The sequence below is a fragment of the Bombina bombina genome, chromosome 6, assembly GCF_027579735.1.
Source record: "Bombina bombina isolate aBomBom1 chromosome 6, aBomBom1.pri, whole genome shotgun sequence".
Classification (NCBI taxonomy): Eukaryota; Metazoa; Chordata; class Amphibia; order Anura; family Bombinatoridae; genus Bombina; species Bombina bombina.
Genome location: NC_069504.1, coordinates 303,381,572 through 303,402,780, shown reverse-complemented (window position 1 = coordinate 303,402,780; position 21,209 = coordinate 303,381,572). Strand labels below are relative to the sequence as shown.

At 42.1% G+C, this 21,209-nt stretch overlaps 1 protein-coding gene across 1 annotated transcript in view; it reads right to left on the bottom strand.

The window, feature by feature from the left end:
• Positions 1-21,209, bottom strand: part of CEP290 (centrosomal protein 290) — an 862,077-nt gene that overhangs the window by 50,093 nt on the left and 790,775 nt on the right. Inside the window, 1 exon segment of the mRNA XM_053716925.1 lies at positions 6,941-7,044. Within this exon segment, the coding sequence (XP_053572900.1) occupies positions 6,941-7,044 (104 nt within the window).

The following is a 21,209-nucleotide window of genomic DNA, read 5'->3' as shown; positions in this document are numbered from 1 at the left end:
TCTGCCTGCTAAGAAATTCTTCCTGTATCAGAAATTTCCCCATCTGACAAACCCTCCCTCACTGCCACTTCAGATTGGTGTGAGGGTATGACAGAAAAATTATCATCAGCGCCCTCCTGCTCTACAGTGTTTTAAAACAGAGCAATCGCGCTTTCTCTGAAATGCTGGCATTTTGGATAAAATATTAGCTATGGAGTTATCCATTACTGCCGTCAATTGCTGCATAGTAACAAGCATTGGCGCGCTAGAAGTACTAGGGGTCGCCTGCGCGGGCATAACTGGTATAGACACAGAAGGAGATGATGTAGAACTATGTCTACTTCCTTCATCTGAGGAATCATCCTGGGCAACTTTACAATTTGTGACAGTACTGTCCTTACTTTGTTTGGACGCTATGGCACAATTATCACACATATTTGAAGGGGGAACCACATTGGCTACCATACATACAGAACATGATCTATCTGAAGGTACAGACATGTTAAACAGGCTTAAACTGGTTAATAAAGCACAAAAACCGTTTTAAAACAAAACCGTTACTGTCTCTTTAAATGTTAAACAGGGCACACTTTATTACTGAATATGTGAAAAACTATGAAGGAATTATCCAATCTTTACCAAATTCACCACAGTGTCTTAATGCATTCAAAGTATTGCATCCCAATTTTCAAGCTGTTAACCGTTAAAATGTGGAAACCGGAGCCGTTTTTAATTTTAACCCCCTTACAGTCCCAGCTACAGCCTTTGCTGCGACTTCACCAATCCCAGGGGGGTATATGATATCAAATGAAGCCTTCTAGGAACGTTTTTAGTGGATTCCAGACCCACACACATGCAGCTGCATGTACTGTACTCAAAAGTAACTGCACAGTAATGGCGCGAAAATGAGGCTCTGCCTACTACAGAGAAAGGCCCTTCCTGACTGGGAAGGTGTCTTAACAAGTGCCTGGTGCTAAAAAACGTTCCCCAATGTTATAAAAGTGTGAAATTCAACTTCAAACTGCATATAATACTTAAATAAAGCAATCGATTTAGCCCTTAAGAGTGTCTACCAGTGTATAGCCCATAATAAGCCCTTTATTCTGTTTGAGACTAAGAAAATGGCTTACCAATCCCCATGAGGGAAAATGACAGCCTTCCAGCATTACACAGTCTTGTTAGAAAAATGGCTAGTCATACCTTGAGCAGAAAAGTCTGCAAACTGTTCCCCCCAACTGAAGTTCTCTCATCTCAACAGTCCTGTGTGGGAACAGCAACTGATTTTAGTTACTGTCTGCTAAAATCATAATCCTCTTTTAAACAGAACTCTTCATCTCTTTCTGTTTCAGAGTAAATAGTACATACCAGCACTATTTTAAAATAACAAACTCTTGATAGAAGAATAAAAAACTACAACTAAACACCACAAACTCCTCACCATCCCCGAGGAGATGCTACTTGTTCAGAGCGGCAAGGAGAATGACTGGGGGGGGCGGAGCCTGGGAGGGACTATATGGACAGCTCTTGCTGTGTGCTCTCCTTGCCTTTCCCTGTGGGGGAGGAGAATATCCCACAAGTAATGGATGACGCCGTGGACCGGACACACCAATGTTGGAGAAATAAACATTAGAAAAAATGTGTACTGTGCCTTTAAGAAAAGAAAAAGTGAACAATTTTTCCAAAATGCACAAAAAACGTTAAATTATTCCCAAATTTAACTTAATATCGTTGGTTAATCCAAAAATTACTGCACCCAGAAGCAAGGGCAGAAATAAGGCTTTAGAAGTATGTATATCAACATATAGTCAAAAGATAGATAAAAATACACTCTGCACTTAGCCACAGCTCTGCTGTGGTGCCTACCTGCCCCCAGGGTACTTCGAATCAAGTTTCCAACCCTTCAGACCAGCTATACAGTCCAGGAGTCACCGAGTTACTGTTTGCTGCTGCTAAGACTGAAGAAATTGCGCCAAAATAGGCTCCGCCCCTTTAAGGTCAAAAGTCAGAGTCGGCCCAAACAACATCGCATGGAAATGCAGTTTTGCACTAAATTAAAAATACACACACAATATAACCCTCAAGCATAAAACCAATAAGTTTCAAGTGCCAAAAATAAAAAACATAAAACATTGTTTTTTATATTGTCTCCCATGTCACATAATGCCCAAATATCAACTAATGATAAATATAAAATAGGGACTCCAGTAACACCCCTCTTATTAAAATAGGTTTCACTGCTTACCCCAATCCCATACAGGGAAATAATGCCAGCCAGTTCTGATACACCAAGTCTCCTCAGAAAAAAAGGCTGCACATACCTTAATGCTGCTTGTAGCATGAAACCGGTCTCCACACTGAAGATGTCTCATGGTTACCTTCAGAAGTCTTGTGGTAACCAACATGGATCTTACTTACAAATGCTAAGATCATCAAACCTCAGGGCAGAAATCTTCTTCCATATCCCCCTGAGGAAAATAGTATGCACCAGTACCATTTAAAATAAAAAAACTTCTTGATTGAAGTAAAACTAACACCTCACTTTACCATGTCTTCAAAGAGAATGACTGGGGGTGGAGGGACTATATATACAGCTCTGCTGTGGTGCTCTTTGCCACTTCCTGTTAGCAGGAGGTTAATATCCCACAAGTAAGGATGAAATCCGTGGACTCATCATATCTTTGTAAAAGAAAACAAATTTAACACATTTATCCAGATCAAAAATAAAATGAAGGCAGCACCCATCGGGTGAACACCCAAGGTGAATGAGAACGCCAGCGGGACCAGCCGATCAGAGGGCCCATTTATGCAAGCTCAGAACTGGAACCGAAACATAAAGAAAAAATAAAATGGAGACGTTAAGGAGATTGACTTCCCTAAACATCATATCCAATTTGCCATCCAGCATCTAAGGTCTCGAATCCCTCGGCACACTAGGACTGGGATCCTCCAACATCGCCAAAACATGCCTTAAAAGAACATGAAGACGTGCCAGCCTATAACGGAAGGCAAAATCATCCCTCGCCGGATCCACGAAAGACCCTGGCCCTGAGGTTGGGGCCCCTGAAGCCTCAGAGGCTAACACTTCCCCAGAAGGCCGACCTGAATCAGGCGATCCCACGCCTGACGGGCCATGATTAACAGAACACAAACAATAGCTTAGAAATATTTCACTTGGGAGATATAAATGAGCCAGCGCCATAGAAATGGCCATGCGTAACAGTGCCGTAACCTCTAGAGGAAACAAACCAGCCTCCGGAGAGGGGGTAAAGGACATAGGGACACCTACTTGCGTAGCCGAGAAAAGTTCTGGGGCACGCGCGTCACGGGACATAGAAACCTCGGAGGCGGATGGGTCAATGCACTCTAAGCACCCTGATTCGGGGGAAGAGAGTGACCCTGATTCGGGGGAAGAGAGTGCTCTTGAACGGCAACCGGAACATAACTGATGTGCATTGAAAACCCAGGCCATTTCATATTTATCACAAGACACATTCTCCGTATTGGAGCCATCCGTGTCCAACATATCAGAATCCTCCATAATCTTGGGATTACAAAAATGAAAAAAAAACTAACTGGCACCCTTTTAACACCCCCAATGGCTGGGGCACTCACCACCTCCTGTGAACTAGACAACCCACGAGCTAGACTCTCTCTTACACACAGTCAGCATACGGAAGTGAGGCACAACGTAACCGCACCCGTCACAAGGTGCACCGTGCCAGTCACAGAAAAGGGCACGCAATCTTGAGAGATTGCGTCAGTAAAATAAGGTTGTTATGCTCCATAAAAGCCGTGAGCCTAGGTATTGCTACACATCTGCAGATAAAAACATATAACAAACATGATTAAAGTCCCCCCTGTTCAATAACCCCCCTTAGGAGATATTAACCCATGATTCCTTATTAAGATAAAAGGAGTCCCACTGGGACCCTACCTTGTTTCGTTAACATAACATTCACATATCGAAATAAAATAAAACGATCTTACCAGAATTTACGCCGTGGAACAGGAACACGGCCCTTCAAGTGTGACAGATAGTAGCCTTTTTCACATGGACTTGAGTGAATAAAGGTAGGCAGCGAAACTCGTCAACGCTGATTACCAAGGAGCTGTTAATATGAGTCGGGATGGGTTCGCAGGAAAACTCTCCCTGCATCTCCGGACTCTAACTTTCATCCATGCTCTCACTGAGAAGCTGACAGGGTTACTTAAAACATTCTCATTGCGAAGAGTACTACCCTCCATAAGAGACTATCTCGAACTTCTGACACTTCTCTGCCAACCTCCTGTGACGAAAGGCAAAGAATGACTGGGGGATGAGGGAAGTGGGGGAGGTATTTAAGCCTTTGGCTGGGGTGTCTTTGCCTCCTCCTGGTGGCCAGGTTCTGTATTTTCCCAAAATTAATGAATGCAGCTGTGGACTCTTTCCGTTTAAGAAGAAAAATGGTCCTCATATGGGCTTTGCTGATAATAGCAGGAGATCATCAGTAACATAAATCACATCAATACCATCAATGATAACAAAGCTTGTGACATCACCAATGACAACATATTTTGAATATGAAGGTGTATTTTTTTTGAGGCTGTAATTACTATAAAAAGAATCTTAAACCCAAATAATGAGTATTATGTGACTCCCTGCACTTTAAGTAAGAAAAAAATGAAAACATGACTTTATGGTGAGATTTTCTGCTTTTATTATTATCGGTTATTTGTAGAGCGCCAACAGATTCTGTAGTGCTATAAATAAAGGCGGAGTACAACAAAACATTTATAGGTATCAATCGGGTAAAGGGCCCTGCCAAGAGTCGCACTGTTGTAATCAGCTCTTAAGAAGGTGATCTACAAACAGCTGTACTCTTAGGCTTACATGCTAAGAGGGTTCAGGGGATAGCAATAGAGGAGAGAAACTGGTATAAAGAAAGGTTAGTGTAGGTTGTATGCATCCCTGAACAGTAGAGTCTTTAGGGAGTGCTTGAAGCTTTCAAAACTGGAGGAGAGTCTTGTGGAGTGAGGTAGAGAGTCCCACAAGATGGGAGCCAGTCTGGAGAAGTCCTATAAACGGGAGTGTGAAGAGGTAACAAGAGAGGAGGAGAGTAGGAGGTCATGAGCAGAGCGAAGGGGACAGGAGGGAGAGTATCTGAAGACAAGGTCTGAGATATAGGGGGAGCAGTGCAGTTGAGGGCTTTGTATGTCAGTGAGAATTTTGTGTTTAATCCTAGAGACAAGAGGAAGCCAGTGAATGGATTGGCAAAGAAGTGCAGCAGATGAAGAACAATGTGTAAGGAAGAAGAGCCTGGCAGAGGCATTCATTATGGATTGTAAAGTAGCTAGGCGGCAGCTGGGGAGACCAGGGTACTACTTATTAAGGAAAGAAAGACAACTGGTTATTTTGCATATTTACTCTATCCCCACTTGCCTGTTCAATAATGTCATAGATCTATGATATACGTAGCTAGAATTCTTCTGTGGTTAGATGATTTAACCCATTATGTACAACAATCTTGGTTTTAGGTCTGTCCTTCACTTTCAATTATTTTCTTTACTTAAAAAATGTATCCACTGTATTCGGTAATTGCTTCCTGTTCCTTCCTCTAGGACTGAAATGCCCAAGATACAATTGCCCTTATCTAGAACACCCAAAGTCTCAAACCTTAGCCAATGTCTGGCTAATTATCGGAAATGTAGCTGCACACTAAGTTTGTATTTTTATTGCATCACATAACTTGAACATTTTAGTATGTATTAATTGTTAAGTATCCAATCAAATTTGGTAAATATTTCAAATTGTCTTTAGTTGTTTACAATGGAGGTAGATGAAACTATATTAAAGACAAAATCCAAGTATTTGTAGTGTTTTTTAAAGGGTTATAAATCTTTGAAAAATTGATACCAAAAATGCTATGCAGTATGAAAAGAAATATAAAGTACTATAAATTCCCTTAATTTTAATAAAAAATGAAGTTTCAAAATAAATTAATTTCTTATATTAAATTCTCCATTAACCAGTGGCAAAGACAGCCCATAAAAAAGGATGATTATTGCAGAAAGTCTGCACTGTGCTTCATCCAATCATGATGGAGTAGGAGTATTCTAATTATAATATTCATTATGCTATCTGGTGGCCAAAATCGCATGCTCAATAACGGAAATTGGCAAACGCATGCGCACATATAAGTAACCTTCCTGACAGCTATCTTTGTTAATACAAATGAGCACATGTGCAGTTGAATCACCACAATCCAAATTACATTTATTTGTTGCTTGTTAGCCTAAGGGTGTTTGTAATACTTACCTAGTATCAATAGCTTTTGCTGCTGATCCTCCGTCCGCCCTCTCGGCAACGTTTGCAGTCTGGTGTGTGCCACTCCCCCTGACAGTGACATCACAACCACGTTCCCTCTGCAGGGCCGTCTTTAATATTGACTGGACTCTGGGCAAACATTTTTTTGGGGCCCCCCCATGCAATTTCGCTCTCCACCCCAACATCCCAAAAAACATCTAAATCAATTTATTTTAGAATTGTTTTTAAATTATTAGCCATCAGTGGATCATCTACTGCTGGGCTAATCATTTAAAAAAAAAAAATGCAATATGTGAAACTGTCCCACATTGCGCAAGCGTGAGATGATGGTGGACTACAACTGCGCATGCAGGCTGCCTTGATGGTTCTACCTGGATAGACCATCATTATAGGGCCCACATAATGAAGACAACTGTGGGTTTGGCAGCAATAAGAATTTTGAGACTAAAATACTCGTAAACGTTAAGAAAACTTTTAATAAGTCATAATTACAAATAATATTGATATTTAATAATGTTGTAAAATAGGCAAATAATTATTTGAGTTTCCTATCCCTTTAATTACAGTAATATACAGCATAATTATTATCACTAGTATGCTACCAGAATATCACTAAAAGATACATATGATAAATTGATAAGGGAGGCCGATACATACCTGATGCACTTAATTCATGTGTAGACGCACCCATTCGCTTTCTGTAGGTTTCCATCTGGTGAATTAACTCCTCTTTTTCATTTTCTAGCCGCTTACAGGCTAATCTGTTTTTAAAAATATAAATACATAATTTACAAAAAAAAAAAAAAAGACCACACCATTCTGTATATATAAAACATTATTAAACTAAGCAAATACTTTTTGTACTATTTTTATGTGTAGTCAACCCAAAATCAGTGCGCATTAGATGTAGGTGACAGCATTAAGTAATATCACAGTAAAAACAAATGATTTGGCAAATCCACTCTCTGCTCTAGCATTCTCATTGCTTACACACTTGACGTGCACATAAGCTTTAACAGTAAACATATGCTCAATTAAAATGGTGTAGGCTGTAAAAACATACAAAGAATATTTGATAGGCATTAAATGAGCAAGTGATAGAAAGCAATAGTGTTGTTGCAATCTATCCTATTAATAGTAGCTGATGCACAATTAAAGGGACATGAAAGTAAAAATTCAGCTTTCATGGTCCAGATAGCACATGCAATTTTAAGAGAGTTTTCAGTTTACTTGTGTTATTAAATTTGTTTAAAAGCAACAAGGCCCTACTAGGTGCTAGCTAGTGATTGGAGGATACATATATCTATTGTCATCCGCTCACCAGATGTGGTCAGCTAGGTCCAAGTATTGCATTGCTGCTCTGGAGTAAACTTTAAAAGGACAGTGAAGTTAAAATTAAACATTCATAATTAAGATAGAGCATGCAATTTTAAACAACTTTCCAATTTACTTTTCTGATCAATTTTGCTTAGTTCCTTCTGTATTCTTTTGATAAAGCGTATTTCTTATGCAAGCTCAGGAGCGTGCACGTGTCGTAAGCCAGCTGGTAGCAGTGTTTGTATCAATATTTATAGCAGTTATACATAGTTGCAAACACTGCTGCCACAGAGTGTCTGTAGCATTATGGACAGCAGTGTTTACAACTACATATAACATTGCAATAAACATTGCTGCAAGCTATGCTGCCAGATGGCTAAAGACACGTGCACGCTCCTAAGCTCACATAGGATTACTCATTAATAGAATATTCCAAGAGAATTTAGCAAAATTGATGAAATAAATAAATAGGAAAGCTGTTTAAAATGTCATGCTCTATCCAATCCATTTCATTTTACTTTACTGTCCCTTTAACTATGTGGAAAACTCAGTGTTATAAGCATGAAACAGTGTGCCAATAAAATGCCCAGTAGAGTACAGCATTTTCTTTTAGTGACCCTTTAAAATTTGAGCACAAAAATTCTAGAAATCTAGACACTGACAAATGGTTAAATAAAAAGAGAGAAGAGCTCAACCTGGGAACGAACAATATCATAATAGCGTGTTCTATAGCTAATTACCGCCCAAGAAGCAGCCTCTTTTTGCTCAACACGTGCCTTTCACAGAGAAGAACTCTCCTGAAGCACATCAGTCTGATCCTGACTTCACAGTACAGTCCAGCCCCAAAATACCAGGCAACCCCTCTCTGAACGAGAGAAACAGCAAAACCCCAGACGTACGTTTTGGCCTATTGTGGGCCTCGTCAGTGAGGTGCAGCCATATCCTTCTAGGCACACTGAGCAACGGGTCCACGTCTGGATTCCCGCATCACACTTAGGGAGTCTTCCCTAAGTGTCATAATTTGCATAAATAATAAAAAAAAAAGGTTAATCGCTTCTCTCTTTTATGTGTGGGTATGTATGTATATGTATGTGTGTGTGTATGCGTATATATATATATATATATATATATATGTACAACTGAATGTAACTTGGTTTCTTTGCTATGTGAGCACCACATATACATATATTTCATCTTCTATAAAGCTGCATATTACCTGTTATACCCACTGCAACGAGAATTAGTATACCCTTTTGGGCATACCACCAGTGTTAATATTTGGTTTTGTTGTATGTTTTGTTCTGTTCTTAGTTGTTAATATAAAAAAAATTAAGAGGCACATGTTTAGTATAAAATGGTACTCGACTAGTCCTTTATGTACCTCTCAATGTTCAGATCTCTTTTATACAGTCTCAATCCTTTGTATTCAGATTGCATAGTTCATATATACCTTTGAGCAATATACCACCTTCTTCTGTAACGCTCAATGGCATAACTATCCCACAAATGTTAATATACGGATGTTTAGTATGTAGCATTTCTTTAATGTCTTATAACTATGCCTTGTAAATGCTGGTATATATTTACTTGTACCTGTGTTTCTTTAGTAAAAAAAAAAAAAAAATATTTACCAAAAAAAATACTAGCACTAAGAGCAGTGGGACCATAACACTAGTTCAAAAGGATTCTTAAAGACAGCTACAAAGCACTTACTTATAATATACATATAATTAAAAATAAATAAAAAAGTAAAAAGAAAACATAATTTATGCTTACCTGATAAATTTATTTCTCTTGTAGTGTATCCAGTCCACGGATCATCCATTACTTGTGGGATATTCTCCTTCCCAACAGGAAGTTGCAAGAGGATCACCCACAGCAGAGCTGCTATATAGCTCCTCCCCTAACTGCCATATCCAGTCATTCGACCGAAACAAGCCGAGAAAGGAGAAACCATAGGGTGCAGTGGTGACTGAAGTTTAATTAAAATTTAGACCTGCTTTAAAAGGACAGGGCAGGCCGTGGACTGGATACACTACAAGAGAAATAAATTTATCAGGTAAGCATAAATTATGTTTTCTCTTGTTAAGTGTATCCAGTCCACGGATCATCCATTACTTGTGGGATACCAATACAAAAGCTTAAGTACACGGATGATGGGAGGGACAAGGCAGGAACTTAAACGGAAGGAACCACTGCCTGTAGAACTTTTCTCCCAAAAACAGCCTCCGAAGAAGCAAAAGTATCAAATTTGTAAAATTTTGAAAAGGTATGAAGCGAAGTCGCAGCCTTGCAAATCTGTTCAACAGAGGCCTCATTTTTAAAGGCCCAGGTGGAAGCCACAGCTCTAGTAGAATGAGCTGTAATTCTTTCAGGGGGCTGCTGTCCAGCAGTCTCATATGCTAAACGGATTATACTCCGAAACCAAAAAGAGAGGTTGCCGAGGCCTTTTGACCTCTCCTCTGTCCAGAGTAAATAACAAACAGGTGAGATGTTTGGCGAAAATATTTAGTAGCCTGCAAGTAAAACTTCAATGCACGGACTACGTCTAGATTATGCAAAAGACGTTCCTTCTTTGAAGAAGGATTAGGGCATAATGATGGAACAACAATCTCTTGATTGAAACCACCTTAGGTAAAAAACATAATTTATGCTTACCTGATAAATTTATTTCTCTTGTAGTGTAGTCAGTCCACGGGTCATCCATTACTTATGGAATATATCTCTTCCTAACAGGAAGCTGCAAGAGGATCACCCAGCAGAGCTCCTACATAGCTCCTCCCCTCACATGTCATATTCAGTCATTCGACCAAAGCAGACGAGAAAGGAGAAACCATAGGGTGCAGTGGTGACTGGAGTTTAATTAAAATTTAGGTCTGCCTTAAAGACAGGGCGGGCCGTGGACTGACTACACTACAAGAGAAATAAATTTATCAGGTAAGCATAAATTATGTTTTCTCTTGTTAAGTGTAGTCAGTCCACGGGTCATCCATTACTTATGGAATACCAATACCAAAGCTAAAGTACACGGATGAAGGGAGGGACAAGGCAGGAACATTAAACAGAAGGAACCACTGCCTGAAGTACCTTTCTCCCAAAAATAGCCTCCGAAGAAGCAAAAATTGTCAAATTTGTAAAATTTTGAAAAGGTGTGAAGCGAAGACCAAGTTGCAGCCTTGCAAATCTGTTCAACAGAGGCCTCATTTTTAAAGGCCCAGGTGGAAGCCACAGCTCTAGTAGAATGAGCTGTAATCCTTTCAGGAGGCTGCTGTCCAGCAGTCTCATAGGCTAAACGTATTATGCTACGAAGCCAAAAAGAGAGAGAGGTAGCCGAAGCCTTTTGACCTCTTCTCTGTCCAGAGTAAACGACAAACAGGGAAGAAGTTTGACGAAAATCTTTAGTTGCCTGCAAATAGAACTTTAGGGCACGGACTACGTCCAAATTATGCAAAAGTCGTTCCTTCTTTGAAGAAGGGTTAGGACACAGTGATGGAACAACAATCTCTTGATTGATATTCCTGTTAGTAACTACCTTAGGTAAGAACCCAGGTTTAGTACGCAGAACTACCTTGTCTGAATGAAAAATCAGATAAGGAGAATCACAATGTAAGGCAGATAACTCAGAGACTCTTCGAGCCGAGGAAATAGCCATCAAAAACAAAACTTTCCAGGATAACAGCTTGATATCAATGGAATGAAGGGGTTCAAATGGAACGCCTTGAAGAACATTAAGAACTACATTTAAGCTCCACGGCGGAGCAACAGTCTTAAACACAGGCTTAATCCTAGTTAAAGCCTGACAAAAAGCCTGAACGTCTGGAACTTCAGCCAGACGTTTGTGTAGAAGAATAGACAGAGCAGAAATCTGTCCCTTTAACGAACTAGCAGATAAGCCCTTTTCTAAACCCTCTTGTAGAAAGGACAATATCCTAGGAATCCTAACCTTACTCCATGAGTAACTCTTGGATTCGCACCAATATAAATATTTACGCCATATCTTATGGTAAATTTTTCTGGTAACAGGCTTCCTAGCCTGTATTAAGGTATCAATAACCGACTCCGAGAAGCCACGCTTTGATAGAATCAAGCGTTCAATCTCCATGCAGTCAGCCTCAGAGAAATTAGATTTGGATGTTTGAAAGGACCCTGAATTAGAAGGTCCTGTCTATGAGGCAGAGACCACGGTGGACAGGACGACATGTCCACTAGGTCTGCATACCAGGTCCTGCGTGGCCACGCAGGCGCTATCAGAATCACCGAAGCTCTCTCCTGTTTGATCTTAGCAATCAGTCGAGGAAGCATCGGAAATGGTGGAAACACATAAGCCATGTTGAAGACCCAAGGGGCTGTCAGAGCATCTATCAGCACCGCTCCCGGGTCCCTGGACCTGGATCCGTAACAAGGAAGCTTGGCGTTCTGGCGAGACGCCATGAGATCCAGATCTGGTTTGCCCCAACGAAGAATCAGTTGAGCAAAGACCTCCGGATGAAGTTCCCACTCCCCCGGATGAAAAGTCTGGCGACTTAGAAAATCCGCCTCCCAGTTCTCTATGCCTGGGATGTAAATCGCTGACAGGTGGCAAGAGTGAGACTCTGCCCAGCGAATTATCTTTGAGACTTCCAACATCGCTAGGGAACTTCTGGTTCCCCCTTGATGGTTGATGTAAGCCACAGTCGTGATGTTGTCCGACTGAAATCTGATGAACCTCAGAGTTGCTAACTGAGGCCAAACTAGGAGAGCATTGAATATTGCTCTTAATTCCAGAATATTTATTGGGAGGAGTTTCTCCTCCTGAGTCCATAATCCCTGAGCTTTCAGGGAGTTCCAGACTGCGCCCCAGCCTAGAAGGCTGGCGTCTGTTGTTACAATCGTCCAATCTGGCCTGCGAAAGGTCATCCCCTTGGACAGATGTGGCCGAGAGAGCCACCATAGAAGAGAATCTCTGGTCTCTTGATCCGGACTTAGTAGGGGGGACAAATCTGAGTAATCCCCGTTCCACTGACTTAGCATGCACAATTGCAGCAGTCTGAGATGCAGGCGCGCAAATGGTACTATGTCCATTGCCGCTACCATTAAGCCGATTACTTCCATGCACTGAGCTACTGACGGGTGTGGAATGGAATGAAGGACACGGCAAGCATTTAGAAGTTTTGATAACCTGGCCTCTGTCAGGTAAATTTTCATCTCTACAGAATCTATAAGAGTCCCTAGAAAGGGAACTCTTGTAAGTGGTAATAGAGAACTCTTTTCCACGTTCACCTTCCACCCATGCGACCTCAGAAAGGCCAGAACTATCTCTGTATGAGACTTGGCAGTTTGAAAACTTGACGCTTGTATCAGAATGTCGTCTAGGTACGGAGTCACCGCTATGCCTTGCGGTCTTAGTACCCCCAGAAGTGAGCCCAGAACTTTTGTAAAAATTCTTGGGGCTGTAGCCAACCCGAATGGAAGAGCTACAAACTGGTAATGCCTGTCTAGAAAGGCAAACCTCAGGAACCGATGATGATTCTTGTGGATCGGAATGTGAAGGTAGGCATCCTTTAAGTCCACTGTGGTCATGTACTGACCCTCTTGGATCATGGGTAAAATGGTTCGAATAGTTTCCATCTTGAATGATGGAACTCTGAGGAATTTGTTTAGGATCTTTAGATCCAAAATTGGTCTGAAGGTTCCCTCTTTTTTGGGAACCACAAACAGATTTGAATAAAACCCCTGTCCTTGTTCCATCCGCGGAACTGGATGGATCACTCCCATTACAAGGAGGTCTTGCACGCAGCTTAGGAATGCCTCTTTCTTTATCTGGTTTGCAGATAATCTTGAAAGGTGAAATCTCCCTTGTGGGGGAGAAGCTTTGAAGTCCAGAAGATATCCCTGAGATATGATCTCCAACGCCCAGGGATCCTGAACATCACTTGCCCACGCCTGGGCGAAGAGAGAGTCTGCCCCCTACTAGATCCGTTGTCGGATAGAGGGCCGCTCCTTCATGCTGTCTTGGAGGCAGCAGCAGGCTTTCGGCCTGCTTGCCCTTGTTCCAGGACTGGGTAGGTTTCCAGGCCTGCTTAGATTGAGGAAAAGTTCCCTCTTGTTTTGAAGTAGAGGGAGCTGATCCTGCACCTGCCTTGAAATTTCGAAAGGCATGAAAATTAGACTGTTTGGCCCTTGATTTGGCCCTGTCCTGAGGAAGGGTATGACCCTTACCTCCAGTAATGTCAGCAATAATTTCTTTCAAACCAGGCCCAAATAAGGTCTGCCCCTTGAAAGTAATTTAGACTTTGAAGTCACATCAGCTGACCAGGAATTAAGCCATAGCGCCCTACGCGCCTGGATGGCGAATCCGTAATTCTTAGCCGTTAGTTTAGTCAAATGAACAATGGCATCAGAAACAAATGAGTTAGCTAGCTTAAGTGTTCTAAGCTTGTCAATAATTTCAGTCAATGGAGCTGTATGGATGGCCTCTTCTAGGGCCTCAAACCAGAACGCCGCCGCAGCAGTGACAGGCGCAATGCATGCAAGGGGCTGTAAAATAAAAACCTTGTTGAATAAACATTTTCTTAAGGTAACCTTCTAATTTTTTATCCATTGGATCTGAAAAAGCACAACTGTCCTCAACCGGGATAGTGGTACGCTTTGCTAAAGTAGAAACTGCTCCCTCCACCTTAGGGACTGTCTGCCATAAGTCCCGTGTAGTGGCATCTATTGGAAACATTTTTCTAAATATAGGAGGTGGGGAAAAGGGCACACCGGGTCTATCCCACTCCTTACTAATAATTTCTGTAAGCCTTTTAGGTATTGGAAAAACATCAGTACTCACCGGCACTGCATAGTATTTATCCAGCCTACACAATTTCTCTGGCACTGCAATTGTGTCACAGTCATTCAGAGCAGCTAATACCTCCCCAAGTGACACACGGAGGTTCAGCTTAAATTTAAAATTAGAAATCTCTGAATCAGGTCTCCCCGATTCAGAGAAGTCACCCACAGACTGAAGCTCTCCGTCCTCAGGTTCTGCATATTGTGACGCAGTATCAGACATGGCTCTTACAGCATCTACGCGCTCTGTATCTCGTCTAACCCCAGAGCTATCGCGCTTGCCTCTCAATTCAGGCAATCTGGCTAATACCGGTGACAGGGTATTATTCATGATTGCAACCATGTCCTGCAAAGTAATCGCTATGAGCATCCCTGATGTACTTGGCGCCATATTAGCGTGCGTCCCTCGAGCGGGAGGCGAAGGGTCCGACACGTATGGAGAGTTAGTCGGCATAACTTCCCCCTCGACAGACCCCTCTGGTGACAATTCTTTTATAGATAAAGACTGATCTTTACTGTTTAAGGTGAAATCAATACATTTAGTACACATTCTCCTATGGGGCTCCACCATGGCTTTTAAACATAATGAACAAGTAGTTTCCTCTGTGTCAGACATGTTTGTACAGACTAGCAATGAGACTAGCAAGCTTGGAAAACACTTTAAACAAAGTTAACAAGCAATATAAAAAACGTTACTGTGCCTTTAAGAGAAACAAATTTTGGCAAAATTTGAAATAACAGTGAAAAAAGGCAGTTACACTAACGAAGTTTTTACAGTGTATGTAACAAGTTAGCAGAGCATTGCACCCACTTGCAAATGGATGATTAACCCCTTAATACAAAAAACAGATTAACAAAACGAAAAATATGTTTTTTAAACAGTCATAACAACTGCCACAGCTCCTACTTTTGAAGCCTTTTGAGCCCATCAGAGATGTCCTATAGCATGCAGGGGACTGCTGAGGGAAGCTGAATGTCACAGTTTGTAATTTTAATTGCACAAACTGTAAGTTTTATACTATAACAGTGGAAAGCCTCTGTTTCTAGGCAAAAATAAAGCCAGCCATGTGGAAAAAACAAGGCCCCAATAAGTTTTATCACCAAAGCATATATAAAAACGATTAAACATGCCAGCAAACGTTTTATATTACACTTTTATAAGAGTATATATCTCTGTTAATAAGCCTGATACCAGTCGCTATTAAATCACTGCATTTAGGCTTAACTTACATTAATCCGGTATCAGCAGCATTTTTCTAGCAAGTTCCATCTCTAGAAATATGTTTACTGCACATACCTTATTGCAGGAAAACCTGCACGCCATTCCCTCTCTGAAGTTACCTCACTCCTCAGAATATGTGAGAACGGCAATGGATCTTAGTTACTTCTGCTAAGATCATAGAAATCACAGGCAGATTCTTCTTCTAATGCTGCCTTTGATAAAACAGTACACTCCGGTACCATTTAAAAATAACAAACTTTTGATTGAAGTTAAGAAACTAACTATAATACAGCACTCTCCTCTTACTACGTCCATCTTTGTTGAGAGTTGCAAGAGAATGACTGGATATGGCAGTTAGGGGAGGAGCTATATAGCAGCTCTGCTGTGGGTGATCCTCTTGCAACTTCCTGTTGGGAAGGAGAATATCCCACAAGTAATGGATGATCCGTGGACTGGATACACTTAACAAGAGAAAAGGAATTTTTACACAGACATCTTTGTCGGAAAAACAGCAACTTACCATATTATCTCTATTATAAAAAAGGCTAGACTATCCCTTGTGGTTACAGAGATTATGTTGTTAGTTGTTTGGTATAACTAAAAATCTAATAAAAAAAGTCAAAAGAGCTTTAATTTTGTTTGTTCTTATTACTTTCCTTCCTCTTTGTGTCAGTTATACGTTAGAGTAAGGAACTGTTGAGGTGGGAGTGGTTATATAGAGTTCTTGGGGTTTGGGATTCTTTGCCTCCTCCTAGTGGTAGGGAACAGTAATTCCCCTGAGTAATGGATAGTGGACTCTCACCACCATGGAACATAATTTATACTTACCTGATAAATTTATTTCTCTTGTGGTGTATCCAGTCCACGGATCATCCATTACTTGTGGGATATTCTCCTTCCCAACAGGAAGTTGCAAGAGGATCACCCACACGAGAGCTGCTATATAGCTCCTCCCCTAACTGCCATATCCAGTCATTCGACCGAAACTAGCCGAGAAAGGAGAAAAAATAGGGTGCAGTGGTGACTGTAGTTTAAAATTTAGACCTGCCTTAAAAGGACAGGGCGGGCCGTGGACTGGATACACCACAAGAGAAATAAATTTATCAGGTAAGCATAAATTATGTTTTCTCTTGTTAGGTGTATCCAGTCCACGGATCATCCATTACTTGTGGGATACCAATACCAAAGCTAAAGTACACGGATAAAGGGAGGGACAAGGCAGGTACTTAAACGGAAGGGACCACTGCCTGTAGAACCTTTCTCCCAAAAATAGCCTCCGAAGAAGCAAAAGTATAAAATTTGTAAAATTTTGAAAAAGTATGAAGCGAAGACCAAGTCGCCGATTGCAAATTTGTTCAACAGAAGCCTCATTTTTAAAGACCCAGGTGGAAGCCACAGCTCTAGTAGAATGAGCTGTAATCCTTTCAGGGGGCTGCTTACCAGCAGTCTCACAGGCTAAGCGTATTACGCTCCGAAGCCAAAAAGAAAGAGAGGTTGCCAAAGCCTTTTGACCTCTCCTCTGTCCAGAGTAAACAACAAACAGGGAAGATGTTTGACGAAAATCTTTAGTCGCTTGTAAGTAAAACTTTAAAGCACGGACTACGTCCAAATTATGTAAAAGACGTTCCTTCTTTGAAGAAGGATTAGGACACAATGATGGAACAACAATCTCTTGATTGATATTCTTGTTGGAAACTACCTTAGGTAAAAACCCAGGTTTTGTACGCAGAACTACTTTATCTGTATGGAAAATCAGATAAGGAGAATCACATTGTAAAGATGATAACTCAGAGACTCTACGAGCAGAGGAAATAGCCATCAAAAACAGAACTTTCCAAGATAAAAGTTTGATATCAATGGAATGAAGGGGTTCAAACGGAACTCCTTGAAGAACCTTAAGAACCAAGTTTAAGCTCCATGGAGGAGCAACAGGTTTAAACACAGGCTTAATTCTAACCAAAGCCTGACAAAATGCCTGGACGTCTGGAACCTCTGCCAGACGCTTGTGCAAAAGGATAGACAGAGCAGAAATCTGTCCCTTTAAAGAACTAGCTGATAATCCTTTATCCAAACCCTCTTGGAGAAAGGACAATATCCTAGGAATCCTAACCTTACTCCATGAGTAATTCTTGGATTCACACCAATGAAGATATTTGCGCCATATCTTATGGTAGATTTTCCTGGTTGCAGGCTTTCGTGCCTGTATTAAGGTATCAATGACTGACTCGGAGAAGCCACGCCTTGATAAAATCAAGCGTTCAATCTCCAGGCAGTCAGTCTCAGAGAAATTAGATTTGGATGATTGACAGGACCTTGTAGTAGAAGGTCTTGTCTCAGAGGCAGAGGCCAAGGTGGAAAGGATGACATGTCAACCAGGTCTGCATACCAGGTCCTGCGTGGCCACGCAGGCGCGATCAAGATCACTGATGCTCTCTCCTGTTTGATTTTGGCAATCAGTCGAGGGAGCAGAGGAAACGGTGGAAACACATAAGCCAGGTTGAAGAACTACGGTGCTGCTAGAGCATCTATCAGCGTCGCTTCTGGGTCCCTGGACCTGGATCCGTAACAAGGAAGCTTGGCGTTCTGGCGAGACGCCATGAGATCCAATTCTGGTGTGCCCCAACGATGAACCAATTGAGCAAACACCTCCGGATGGAGTTCCCACTCCCCCGGATGAAAAGTCTGACGACTTAGAAAATCCGCCTCCCAGTTCTCTACACCTGGGATATGGATTGCTGATAGATGGCAAGAGTAAGTCTCTGCCCAGCGAATTATCTTGGAGACTGCTAACATCGCTAGGGAGCTCTTGGTCCCCCCTTGATGGTTGATGTAAGCCACAGTGGTGATGTTGTCTGACTGAAATCTGATGAACCTCAGGGTTGCTAGCTGAGGCCAAGCTAGAAGAGCATTGAATATTGCTCTTAACTCCAGAATATTTATTGGGAGGAGTTTCTCCTCCTGAGTCCACGATCCCTGAGCCTTCAGGGAATTCCAGACTGCACCCCAACCTAGAAGGCTTGCATCTGTTGTTACAACTGTCCAATCTGGCCTGCGAAAGGTCAAACTTTTGGACAGATGGACCCGAGATAGCCACCAGAGAAGAGAATCTCTGGTCTCTTGATCCAGATTTAGCAGAGGGGACAAATCTGTGTAATCCCCATTCCACTGACTGAGCATGCATAATTGCAGTGGTCTGAGATGTAGGCGCACAAATGGCACTATGTCCATCGCCGCTACCATTAAGCCGATCACTTCCATGCACTGAGCCACCGAAGGGCGCGGAATGTAGTGAAGAACACGGCAGGAATTTAGAAGCTTTGATAACCTGGACTCCGTCAGGTAAATTTTCATTTCTACAGAATCTATCAGAGTTCCTAGGAAGGAAACCCTTGTGAGGGGTGATAGAGAACTCTTTCTCTCGTTCACTTTCCACCCATGCGACCTCAGAAATGCCAACACTATGTCCGTATGAGATTTGGCAATTTGGAAGTTTGACGCCTGTATCAGGATGTCGTCTAGATAAGGGGCCACTGCTATGCCCCGTGGTCTTAGGACCGCCAGAAGAGACCCCAGAACCTTTGTAAAAATTCTTGGGGCTGTAGCTAACCCGAAGGGAAGAGCCACAAACTGGTAATGCCTGTCTAGAAAGGCAAACCTTAGGAACCGATGATGATCTTTGTGAATCGGTATGTGAAGGTAAGCATCCTTCAAATCCACTGTGGTAATGTACTGACCATCCTGGATCATAGGTAGGATTGTCCGAATAGTTTCCATTTTGAACGATGGAACTCTGAGGAATTTGTTTAAGATCTTTAGATCCAAAATGGGTCTGAAGGTTCCCTCTTTTTTGGGAACCACAAACAGATTTGAATAAAATCCCTGTCCTTGTTCCATCTGTGGAACTGGATGGATCACTCCCATTATTAGGAGGTCTTGCACACAGCGTAAGAATGCCTCGTTCTTTATCTGGTTTACAGATAATCTCGAAAGGTGAAATCTCCCTTGTGGGGGGGAAGCTTTGAAGTCCAGAAGATATCCCTGAGATATGATCTCCAACGCCCAGGGATCCTGAACATCTCTTGCCCACGCCTGGGCGAAGAGAGAAAGTCTGCCCCCTACTAGATCCGTTGCCGGATAGGGGGCCGTTCCTTCATGCTGTCTTAGAGGCAGCAGCAGGCTTTCTGGCCTGCTTGGCCTTTGCTCCAGGCCTGGTTAGATTTCCAGGCCGGCTTGGATTGCGCAAAAGTTCCCTCTTGTTTTGTAGCAGAGGAAGTTGATGCTGCACCTGCCTTGAAATTTCGAAAGGCACGAAAATTAGACTGTTTGGCCCTTGATTTGGCCCTGTCCTGAGGAAGGGTATGACCCTTACCCTCCAGTAATGTCAGCAATAATTTCCTTCAAACCAGGCCCGAATAGGGTCTGCCCCTTGAAGGGAATTTTAAGTAATTTAGACTTTGAAGTCACGTCAGCTGACCAAGATTTAAGCCATAGCGCCCTACGCGCCTGGATGGCGAATCCAGAATTCTTAGCCGTTAGTTTAGTCAAATGAACAATGGCATCAGAAACAAAAGAATTAGCTAGCTTAAGTGTTCTAAGCTTGTCAAGTATTTCAGTCAATGGAGTAGCTGTCTGAAAGGCCTCTTCCAGAGGCTCAAACCAGAATGCCGCAGCAGCAGTGACAGGAGCAATGCATGCAAGGGACTGCAGGATAAAACCTTGTTGAATAAACATTTTCTTAAGGTAACCTTCTAATTTTTTATCCATTGGATCTGAAAAAGCACAACTGTCCTCGACAGGGATAGTGGTACGCTTTGCTAAAGTAGAAACTGTTCCCTCCACCTTAGGGACCGTCTGCCATAAGTCCCGTGTGGTGGCGTCTATTGGAAACATTTTTCTAAAAATAGGAGGGGGGGAAAACGGCACACCGGGTCTGTCCCACTCCTTAGTAATAATTTCTGTAAACCTTTTAGGTATTGGAAAAACGTCAGTACACACCGGCACCGCATAGTATTTATCCAGTCTACACAATTTCTCTGGCACTGCAATTGTGTCACAGTCATTCAGAGCAGCTAAAACCTCTCCAAGCAACACCCGGAGGTTCTCAAGCTTAAATTTAAAAGTAGACATATCTGAATCAGGTTTCCCCGAGTCAGAGACGTCACCCACAGACTGAAGCTCTTCCTCAGCTTCTGCATATTGTGACGCAGTATCAGACATGGGCCTTAAAACATCTGCGCGCTCTGTATTACGTCTAACCCCAGAGCTATCGCGCTTTCCTCTGAATTCAGGCAGTCTGGCTAATACCGCTGACAGGGTATTATCCATGATTGCCGCCATGTCCTGCAAAGTAATCGCTATGGGCGTCTTTGATGTACTTGGCGCCATTTTAGCGTGAGTCCCTTGAGCGGGAGTCAAAGGGTCTGACACGTGGGGAGAGTTAGTCGGCATAACTTCCCCCTCGTCAGAATCCTCTGGTGATAATTCTTTTAAAGATAACAGCTGATCTTAATTGTTTAAAGTGAAATCAATACATTTAGTACACATTCTCCTATGGGGTTCCACCATGGCTTTTAAACA